The sequence below is a fragment of the Punica granatum genome, chromosome 1 (assembly GCF_007655135.1).
Source record: "Punica granatum isolate Tunisia-2019 chromosome 1, ASM765513v2, whole genome shotgun sequence".
NCBI lineage: Eukaryota > Viridiplantae > Streptophyta > Magnoliopsida > Myrtales > Lythraceae > Punica > Punica granatum.
Genome location: NC_045127.1, coordinates 43,040,106 through 43,050,925, shown reverse-complemented (window position 1 = coordinate 43,050,925; position 10,820 = coordinate 43,040,106). Strand labels below are relative to the sequence as shown.

The following is a 10,820-nucleotide window of genomic DNA, read 5'->3' as shown; positions in this document are numbered from 1 at the left end:
CTCCAATTTTCTTTCAACCCCGATTTGAGTTTGAAAGGAGGTGAAACAAATAATTTTTCTCTTTCCCCTTCCTTCCCCTGCAAGATATATCCAAACGAAGTTATAATTTTTTTCCTTTCATTCCCTTCCCTTCTCCTTACTGAGCTATAGCCAAACGAGGTAAATTTTGACACTCATTTTCCCTTCCCTACCTTCCCTTCCCTTACCCAACACTCAAATTGGATTGAATGCATTAAGGGTGAACAATCAAACAAAGTGAACAATCAATAAGGGAAAAAAAAAACTTGAAACCCTCTACACTAAAGTAAGCATGCCAATACACATCAAAATAAAATGAATAATATTGCCCATAGACTGAACAATCAACAGAGCTCGGATGGTAGGGAAGAACCTTTGAGTCTGAAGGACCAGGCGGCGGGTGAAGAACATTTACACGAAGTAGGAATTTTATACATAGCTATCTTGCTATATATATCATCCATAATTAATATATTTTTATGCTATAATTTTAGAAATACGTTTAGATATCGTCTAGGATCTAGAATAAGGACCCGAAAATAAAGTTAATGGGCCTCGAGAGCTCAGCCCATAGAGGCCATAAGGTTACCATTTCTTCATCACATATACCTATATGGGTACATATTCTCAATCCTCTAATTCAATAACACATATACTATACCAGACATCTAACTTGATCGTAGGAGAGGAAAATCAGAAACATTTCCGACTCTCCCCTTTTGCAGGTATTCGGAGCATGGACCCGATCTCGAAGACATTGGGTCTACACCCTAACATTTTTCGAGTCTAAACCCTAACATTTAGCGTCGTCCGTGGGAATCGGTACAAAAGGCCGACCCCCTCATGACCTGTATCCACCAGAGCTCCATCCTTATTGGTCGTCCATTCTCCGATAACACCGTAGCCCCATCAGCTGCGTCTCCTAATCTCCTTCGATCTATGGTGGCAATAACACCAGCGGCCCTCACATCTTTAAGAGAAGAACCATAGGCAAGAAGAAACAATAAGAAATTGAGATGAGGGAAAAAGGGACTTCTCACCACTCAAGCTATCGGCACACATCATCGAAATCTTCCGTTCGATCTCCCTCTCATCCCCACGTCTGTACGAGTTCTCCTCCCTCCAAGCTCAATAGCTGAGCCCGTCACCTCTGGCTGCTCGTCGTCGAGCTCCTCTTCCCCACCGAGCTATAGCAGCTAGGGATGTGCACGGATACAGGATATACTTGGAATCGGTCGGAACCTACCGGTTATGATATAGTCCAAATAACTCGTATTGAAAATAGGGATGGAACCGGGTATTAAAATACAGAACCAATAAAAACCGATTTTGATTTCGGTTTCTATATAAATGGTACCCATAACCGGAATCGGTACCCGGACCCGAAAATAATTGTCCTTAGTTATATCTTGATATATTGCTCCCTTTTACTTTATCATATTCCCCTCTCTGTTGGCTCTCTCTCTCTCTTTCTCTCTCTCGGTGAAAGCTTTGCATTCCTTATCATTGTCAGCTTTGGTTCGTCGATCTCGATGTGTCCTCGGTGAGGCCTGATCGTATTACAGATATTTAGTTTTGTGGATAAATTGATGAGACATATTACTCTTTGTTATAAATGTATTGTAAACTAATCTAAATCTATGTCAACATTATATTTTGCGCGATTACTGATTATGAATAAGACATTTTTAGTTTTATTTAGCAAGATAAAAAAATTTACGTTTTGAACAAAGTATCCGAAACCTATGGTAGAATACAGGTTCTGGCTCCATGACTCAACAGGGTAAGGTCCGATTTCAAAATCTTGAAACATGTTCCTTACTCGGTAGGGTTCGAGTATCGTGAAAAAGAAGGATACCCGAACTCGAACATCCCTAATAGCAGCCATTGCGGTATCCGAAGTTCTTCGTTCACAGCACAACTACGGTCCCTTTCCCCGCCAACAGCTCTCTCCCTTCCTCGGTTTATGCCTCCAGCTGCGGCTGACACAAAAATAAAAAAGGTCGTTGTTCTGATCGTCATCGAAGGCTTCGTCAGATTTGCTATGGCGCAAGAATGAAATAGCCGGGGACAACATCTCAGTTTATCATCAGAAGAAATCACCTTTCCAACAATGCGTTATCTCACTCCTATGAAAGCAAAGTTCTTTTATTCTAATCAATTGGATTTTATTAAATCAACTCAACTGCAACTTCCACGGGGATGATGGATAGCCCCTGGTTCATAGCCTCGTTCAAGTATTTGTGATTGTGCCTGCAAAATCATGAAGTAATTAATAGAAGGATACGGGGAAATGGTTGTAATGCAATGGTATAAGATGTATTCGAAATCAAAATATCTTAGAATTTTTATCAGTAGAACTCATATATCCCTTTATTTCATTTTATTTCCTATTCTGGACCTTTTATTAATGAAAATGAAGCTACCAATACCCATGCACAAACAGACAACTATAGACATTTATCAAATAATAATAATATAATAATAATAATAATAAGACAACACACCGCGAGAAACACGAACATGTCCCGAACCCAGTGGGAACACAGACCCAAGAAAAACAATACGTAAGAATGACGCCGCCCACAAAATGCACAGAATACCTAACATCCCTCAGCCATTGTAATTCAACAATTATACCAGTATACATCACTTTTTTTTTCCGATTATAAAAAAGGTCTTGGATCTAATACAATATAATAGAAATTATAATAGTTGATGAAGAGATACGGATAGTTCCATTAAATATCGAACTTGAAACTTCTTCCTCACCGGCATACATCAAACTTAAAAGTGCAAGTTGTGGGTCACAGGGAGATAATAAATCAGCAAAGGGAAGGCTATTACTCGAATCCAAGCTGATCGGATGGGGGATACCCTTCCAATCTACCGATTCTGGAGATCCGAAGACTTCCCTGCCCAGATACAGCTAGGAGTTGACTTGAGCATCGACCGGAGGGAGGGCCACCCTTTGATTGGGTCAAAATATGCGGAAAGAGACCGAAGAGCTGGTAGGAAGCCAGCGGGGCCAGTTGGATCCTCCTCCTCCTCCTCAAGATTGAGAAGAACAACCCAATTTGGGCTTAAGGAGGCCTATCCGGGGTAGCTGCCGAGCTGATTGGGCTAGAGTCGAGCCACACCATCATGGGTTTAGTGGGGTTGAACTTAAAACAATAAATTAGTAGGTGGACATTTACCAACGAGGATGTAGCGCAGTGCATTCGCCTCATAATTAAGAGTTTTCGGATTTAATATTCGTTGTGAGTCTACCGTATAATCCATAACTAGTGTTTTTGGCCCGTGTATTGCATGGGTTCCTTTCATATATCTTTGTATCATTCCTTCTTGTAATTATTTATATTTTGAAACACCAATTTCTAATTTCTAATTATTAATTTTCATTTTCATTTTCAAATAATAATTTTCAATTTTTTTGTTAAAAATTAGAGCATATCAGTATTTTAATAATAGCTTGAAACTCATTGTTTCATATTAATATGCATCATACATTTAAGCTAAATGAAAATATAGATATGTCATGCATGTCAAGTTTAGTAATTAATATAAAAAATTTGTTTCGCCCTTTTATTTAAAGAGTGCTTATGAAATTCTTATTTTTAAAATTTATTTTTTGTTCTATTTATGAACTTATGTTCATATTATTGTCATAAATTTTTCTATAGGACATACGTTATTATGGAAATCCTATACATGAACAGTTAAATTTTTTTTGCAACGTTTATATCCTCCGCATCGTATATGTTTGTTTTAACACATTTAAATATTTTCTATAATAATTATTTGATACTTGGAAAAATGTATTTTCTTCTTAACACAATAAAGTAGTTTTAATTATGTTTTAAGTGTCACGAGATAATAGAAATGTCAATCAATTTATTATTTCCCTCTTTATTTTATAATTTATTCATTTTTGGAATGATTGTCACATATATGTTTTTTATTTGTATAAGACTTGTTCTCTGTATCTTAAATTTTCTTATACTATTATCATTATATTATTATATTATTTGCTATAAATTTATTTTTATGAAATTTGGTTTTTTCCAATATTTGGAATGAAATTTGTTTTTCTATAATATTGAGAACATTTATTACGGGCATTTATTATAAGTATAGTCTATTTTACAATATGTATAGATGGCTAGATATATATATATATATATATGGATTTTACGTTATATATCCCATAATTTTACCATTTTCTTAAATCTATAACATGCTTTAAAAATTATCCAAAAAGACATAGGGTTTATATCTTGTTCTAAATTTAATACGTCATCAATTTGTCCGTCACATAAGTTGGCCCAAATTTATCACATGATTTTAATTTTTTTTCAAATCGATCGTATGATTTTAATTTTTTTTCAAATATATCTCGAACAAAACGCCACAGTAACAATAATGGGCCCATTTACTTTCCACATTAGCAATATCGTTAAATGTTGAAGGAAAAATTAACGCTATGATAGGTTTGGAATCAGATATAAACAATGGACTTTTCTAGATAATTTTTAAACTATGTGATAGATTTAAGAAACGTGTGATACCATGAGATATTTGGAGAGCGTGCATATATATATATATATATATATATATTTATACGTGGGCATCGTAACATTGAAACATTTTGGGAGTAATTTTCAAGGTAGTACTTATTTATGGTGTATTTGTTTTTTGAAAATTTTTTAACTCAACTCAATTTCATTATTTTCAATTCAACATCACAATCATTATTTTTTTTTCATTTTTAATTTTTTTAATCATTCAATTCAATTTTTAATATTAAATTCTCTAAACTATTTATTACTTTTTCGCAATTCAACAACACAATCATTACTTTTTCTCAATTATTTATTACTTTTTCATACTTTTTCTCATAATTCTACAATATAACTATTACAAACCAATTAAAATCAAAACTCAACTCAACTCAATTTTAAATCCTAACGCACTCTTAAGTGTCCCATTCCCGCTGAGTCCATCATCCGCTCCGCGTGTGGATGAGGAAGAAGATAACCAATAACTGATAATAAAAAAAAGCCATAAAACCTTATCCACAGAATCACCAGTGCAGCTCCAATTCTGCTCACGCGCCAAATCAAATCAAATCTCAAAGTGACGATGAGGCTTCTCCTCTGCTTCAGCTGCCAATTTTCTGCATACCCAGCGGCGGCAGCTTCTTTCCTCCTCCTCTCAAATGGAGACACTGCCTCCATTGCACCACCGGCTCAACCTTCTCCTCCACCAGAACCCAAGACTCAGAAGCCACTCATTGGCTTGGGCCGCCGTTGGTGTCTCTCCGCTTCCTCCTCTGCGCCCTGCCCTGTTGGGGGATCTTTTCACTGAGGTCAAGTCTCTGGATTCCCTAAAAATGATCCATGCCCAGATGATTAAATCGCCGGAGAGACGGAAATACGATGAGAATTTGTTGGCTTGTTACATGGACTTCGGTGATGTCAGATCAGCTGCCGTGCTTCTCTTGCTGGGTGGTTTTGGGAGAAGCCACGACCTTTTGTTGGAGGAGTGCAGGAGAGACAGGGCGCTGTCGCGTCGAGTTCTCAAGGTTTTTGGCGATCTGCACCACAAAGGAATTTCCTTTGGTTACAAAACCTATGTTCTTGTTCTGATTATCTGCACCGCTGTGTTGGATTCCTTGTTGGGGTTAGAGATCCACGCTTGTTTGATGAAGAGCGGGCTTATGTTCGATGTGGTCGTGCAGCGCGCTCTGCTGATTTTCTATGAGAAGTGTTGGGGCATAGAGCGTGCAGATCAGTTACTCGAGGATCTGCCTCAAAGTGGTGATCTGGCGAGGAATGAGATTATCAAATTGAATGTGAAGAATGAGAGATGGGTTAGAGCTCTAGAACTGTTTCGGGATATGCAGTTTTCGTATGCTATGTCAAATGATACTACGATTGCAAGAATGCTTCAAGCTTGTGGCAAACTGAAAGCCCTCAGTGAGGGAAAGCAGATTCATGGGCATGTCTTGAGGCACTCGTTGCAGTCAAATTTATCAATATGCAATGCCTTGATCAACATGTATACAAAAAACGAAGAGCTTGAGCTGGCTCGAAAGGTCTTTGATTCAATGGAGGACCGCAACTTAACTTCATGGAACTGTATTATCTCGGCGTATGCCTTGCTCGGCCACTTTGATGATGCCTGGGATCGTCTTATCAATATGGAATCTCATAATATCAGACCCGACATTATAACTTGGAACTGCCTTTTGAGGGGATTATCTGTAAATGGCTTGTACGGTGCTGTACTGACTATTTTCCAAAGAATGCAAAGCGAGGGCTTTCGACCGACTTCAAGCTCAGTAACTTCAGCTCTTCAATCAGTGATCCAGTTGGGTTTACTAAATCATGGAAAGGAGATACATGGTTATGTTATAAGGCATGGCCTCGACTATGACGTGTATGTGGGAACTTCACTGGTGGACATGTACGTGAAGAGTGATTGCTTACCCAAGGCTCAATCAGTTTTCGGCATCATCAGGAGCAGAAATGTTTTTGCTTGGAATTGTTTACTATCAGGATATTCATTCAAGGGCCTCTTTGAAGATGCTCAGAGCCTACTGAACCAAATGGTAGATGCGGGAATGAGGCCCGATCTAGTCACGTATAACTGTTTACTCTCTGGGTATTCCATGTGGGGCCACACCGATAAAGCACTGTACATCATGCAAGAAATCAAGCGATCTGGCCTGATTCCTAATGTGGTTTCGTGGACTGCTCTTATATCAGGTTGTTCACAGAAGGGGAACCACAATGAAGCCCTGGAGATTTTCATCGAGATGCAACGATGGGGCATTGAGCCTAATGCTGCCACCATATCTTGCTTGCTTCGATCATGCGGTGGACTCTCTTTGTTACATAAGGGTAAAGAGATACACTGCATCAGCATCAAGAGCGGCATGATTAAGGATGCTTTTGTAGCGACAGCAACAGTTGATATGTACAGTAAATCAGGCAACTTGAGTCGTGCCATCAAAGTTTTCAGGAGGATCGAAAAGAAACCATTGGCTGCATGGAACTGCATGATCATGGGATTTGCCACATATAGCCGTGGCAAAGAGGCAATCTCACTCTTCCATGAAATGTGCGCAGAGGGCATAAGTCCCGATTCGATAACCTTCACAGCCCTCCTCTCAGGCTGCAAAAGCTCGGGTTTAGTTACTGAAGGATGGAATTTCTTCGATCGTATGAGCAGGGATTATGATGTAAATCCCACAGCAGAACACTACTGTTGCATGGTGGATCTTCTGGGGAGAGCAGGTTATCTCGACGAGGCTTGGGATTTCATACAAAAAATGGCACTACGTCCAGATGCTAGTATATGGGGTTCTCTCCTCTGCGCCAGCAGAATTCACAAGAATGTGGAGTACGCAGAAATTGCCGCGAAGCACCTCTTCAAACTCGAGCCCCATAATTCGGCTAATTACATCCTAATGATTAACTTATATGCCATGTCGAATAGATGGAAAGATGTGGAGAATGTGAGGGACTTGATGAGTCGTTTAGGGGTGAGAAATGGACAGACTTGGAGCTGGATAAGCATTGATGGTAATATACATTATTTCTCTGCAGAAGAAAGTTCTCATCCTGAGGCGGGAGAGATATACTTTGAGCTGTATCAGTTGTTCTCCGAAATTAGGAAACTAGCGTATGTGCCTGATACTAGCTGCGTATATCAGAAGGTCGAAGACGAGGCGGAGAAGGAGAAGCTGCTGCTGAGTCACACCGAAAAGATGGCAATTGTCTATGGGTTAATGAAGTCAAGAAGTAACACGCCCATCAGGGTGATAAAGAATTCGAGGGTTTGTTCCGACTGCCACAATGCAGCAAAGTATATCTCCATAGCACGGAACCGTGAAATCTTCATTAAAGATGGCGCTCGGTTTCACCATTTCAGAGAAGGGGAATGCTCTTGTAAGGATTGCTGGTGACTCGGTGACAAATTGATCAAAACAGAGTTGTTTCTTACAGTATCATTCTACGGGTTGCTGGATTTGATTTCCTCTTCCGGCAGAAAAGATGATGCACATGGGATGAGTTAAGATCGAATCATTGAAGGATCTTCAGCCTACAAGGGGTTTGCAAGTATCTTTGAGGAGGTTAAGCCGACGTATGTGTGAGAGTTCTAGGAAGGTTGGGGGTTAGAATATATCGGCCTCTTTAGGTATTAAATGAGATAGTTGAACGGTTCTTCACTAGGAACGTCAGCCACGAAGATTCCAAGCTGTTATAAGTGTGACTGCTGTACAGTCTTTTAACATAATACTAATTCGACTTTGAGACTGCTTAGAGAAAATGAGTACCTTCAATATCTCCCCCGGATTATCGGATGAAACTGCCCACAAGAATGAGAATAGCATTATGCAATGACTACACGATCCAAGATCCAAAAGATTATCCAAGAAATGCACGATTTCCATATTTGGTATAAGAAAATGAAAGATAGCATTTTTTCACACCGAATATGGATGGCCATGCATATGCAGGATAAACAAAAAGAGGAAAATGGAAGTACACAAGGCCATCATTAATATCACAACAGTATACACAAACAGAGCAAAACGGAGGCGGAAACGCGCTAAAGTTCGGTCTCTTAGATCTCCTACACTTCAAAGCTGGAAGTACGGCATCAACCCAAGAACACAAAGACATGGTTTCGTCCACATTAAAATTTACAGATGACCAGCTTTGGTGCATAGGAACTACCATGTACAAATCCAGACTTAGTGCCAACGGTCTGCAGAAAAACAGGCATTTCTTGTAGTCACCTCTCTGAGACTTCTGTCGAAGAATGAAGGAAGTGCCAGAGAGTTGAGGATTTCCAAACACTGGGACACAGCAGCCTTCGCCCATGTATGTGAAACTTCTAGTGACATCGATACACTGCTCTTGACTCTCTCTCTCTCTCTCTCTCTCTCTTCTCTCTAGAGCACCTAAAAAGATACCCAACTTCTTTCTGCCAAACCTCCACTAACTATCTCGATACACGACACTTGGAATCAGTTTATGGGTTCGGTCCTGTCCTGAATTGCCATCCTCTCAGACACATCAGCCAAGGATTTGAGGTTGCACTTGATCAAGGCCTCAACAAAGTAGCAAGTCTCATCCCTTGTATTGCCTTCAGGCACATCCACGATGAATGACTCAATCACAAGTGTCCCCGGTCTGCCATCAACAACCTCTGGATGAACAGTCATGATCGAAGAGTAGTTCTGCAAATTTCCCGAAATATAAAACATCAGGATGATCACAATAATGCAGTTGCACATTTGAAGCCCAGTGATGACAATATGCATAGTAATAGGCAGGTGCCAAACCAAAGAAACTAAAGATATAGAAAAAAACACAGATAATTTAAGGAGTTACCCTCAAGCGGTGATCGCCACCGACAATCCTAATACCAAGGATGTGCTCCTCATCATTAAGGAGTTCCAATCTCTCGGTGCTGGTTGTAGCAGGAAGTCCCGACTTCACATTCACTTCTCTCACGTTCCCGATGCTCAGTTCCCCATTCATAATACACCTGCTGATGAACGGCTTGTACCTCTGTGGCTGATCGAACCGCCTCACAAGAGACCACACCTTAACACAGTAATAGGAATCAAATTAGCAAGCAGAAAGACGAGCGCAACATGCAGAAAGGCATATCTAGTTGCAGAACTGTACTCGGCGGTCAGATGCTAAAATGCACGAAAGAATTTAATTAGGCGTCCCTCATCGCCGAATCACTCAAAAACCAATGAAATGGTCAGCAAACTCGAAGTTTCAGCGTGGAGAGACACCCCGGCACGGATCGTGAAACAGGAAAACAAATCAAATTGAAAAAAAGAAAACAGTGAGTAAATGCAAATTCTTCAATCACGTAATCGGATCAATACTAAAAGGTTTCAGAGAACAGCTAAGTTCCCCAACGAATGATGCGCAGCTAATTGACTCAATACTACCGAATTAGACTAAACAGAGAAAATGGCTGAGATTCCAACAAATCGATCAAACCCCGCCAACGAAATCCAACAAACAGAGCCATTTCATCCAAAGCAGGATGAATCAGACGGATCTACGCATGAAGATCAGCCGAGCTCATGAAATCCTCCATGCTAGCGAAGCGGATAAGCGCAACCGAGCAAGAATCAAGCCAAGGGGTCAATACGGATAAGAACAATACCAGGTGGACAGGGGCTTTGATGTGCTTGATGAGAGCGGAGGTGCACTGGTTGGGGGCCGGCTGATGCCTGTGGTGCCGGCTTATGTACTGCGCCTCCACCGCCATACCCGGAGAGCCGCCGCCGTCCATTTCGGATCCACCTCTCTCGGTCGCTTGCACGGGAGTCGCGGGGATGAAGCTTGAGCAGACGGGTCAGAATCGATCGAGAGGATAGCAGAGAGTTCGAGAGGCAGAGCAGAGGAGAGACGGAGGAAACAGAGATGGATGAAATGGAAACTTTATCTGAATCCGCGGAGAGCCCTTTTCGGCCTTTTCTTGATATATTTAATTAATTAAAAAAATAAAAATTTGTGTGCAGAGAGAGAGAGAGAGAGGGGGGGGGCTTAGCTTAGCTTCGCAGTCAGTCAAAATTCAATGAACTCAACTCACCACCTCATGTGTTTTTCGTTTTTTCCTCTTTTCCCTTTTTTGTCATTTCCTCTTACTTTTTTTTAAAATTATTATGTGATCTAATTTTATTTCTTATCGGGGAACTTTATGTTTTTTTTTTTGTTTTTGGTGAAGGAACTTTATGCTTTTTTATTTTTTATTTTTAA

General features: G+C 40.1%; 2 protein-coding genes across 2 annotated transcripts; one reads left to right on the top strand and one right to left on the bottom strand.

Annotated features, from left to right (window-relative positions):
- The first annotated feature begins 5,036 nt into the window (after window positions 1-5,036).
- On the top strand, window positions 5,037-8,355 carry LOC116209504 (pentatricopeptide repeat-containing protein At4g01030, mitochondrial). The gene has a single exon (XM_031543161.1). The coding sequence runs from the start codon at window positions 5,237-5,239 to the stop codon at window positions 7,988-7,990; it is 2,754 nt and encodes a 917-aa protein (XP_031399021.1). The 5' UTR covers window positions 5,037-5,236; the 3' UTR covers window positions 7,991-8,355.
- A 216-nt stretch (window positions 8,356-8,571) lies between these two features.
- LOC116209514 (abscisic acid receptor PYL3-like) lies at window positions 8,572-10,556 on the bottom strand. The gene is made up of 3 exons (XM_031543172.1): window positions 10,225-10,556; window positions 9,426-9,641; window positions 8,572-9,271 (listed from the first exon to the last, which is right to left on the bottom strand). The coding sequence occupies exons 1-3, from the start codon at window positions 10,351-10,353 to the stop codon at window positions 9,059-9,061; spliced, it is 558 nt and encodes a 185-aa protein (XP_031399032.1). The 5' UTR covers window positions 10,354-10,556; the 3' UTR covers window positions 8,572-9,058.
- Window positions 10,557-10,820: the final 264 nt, after the last annotated feature.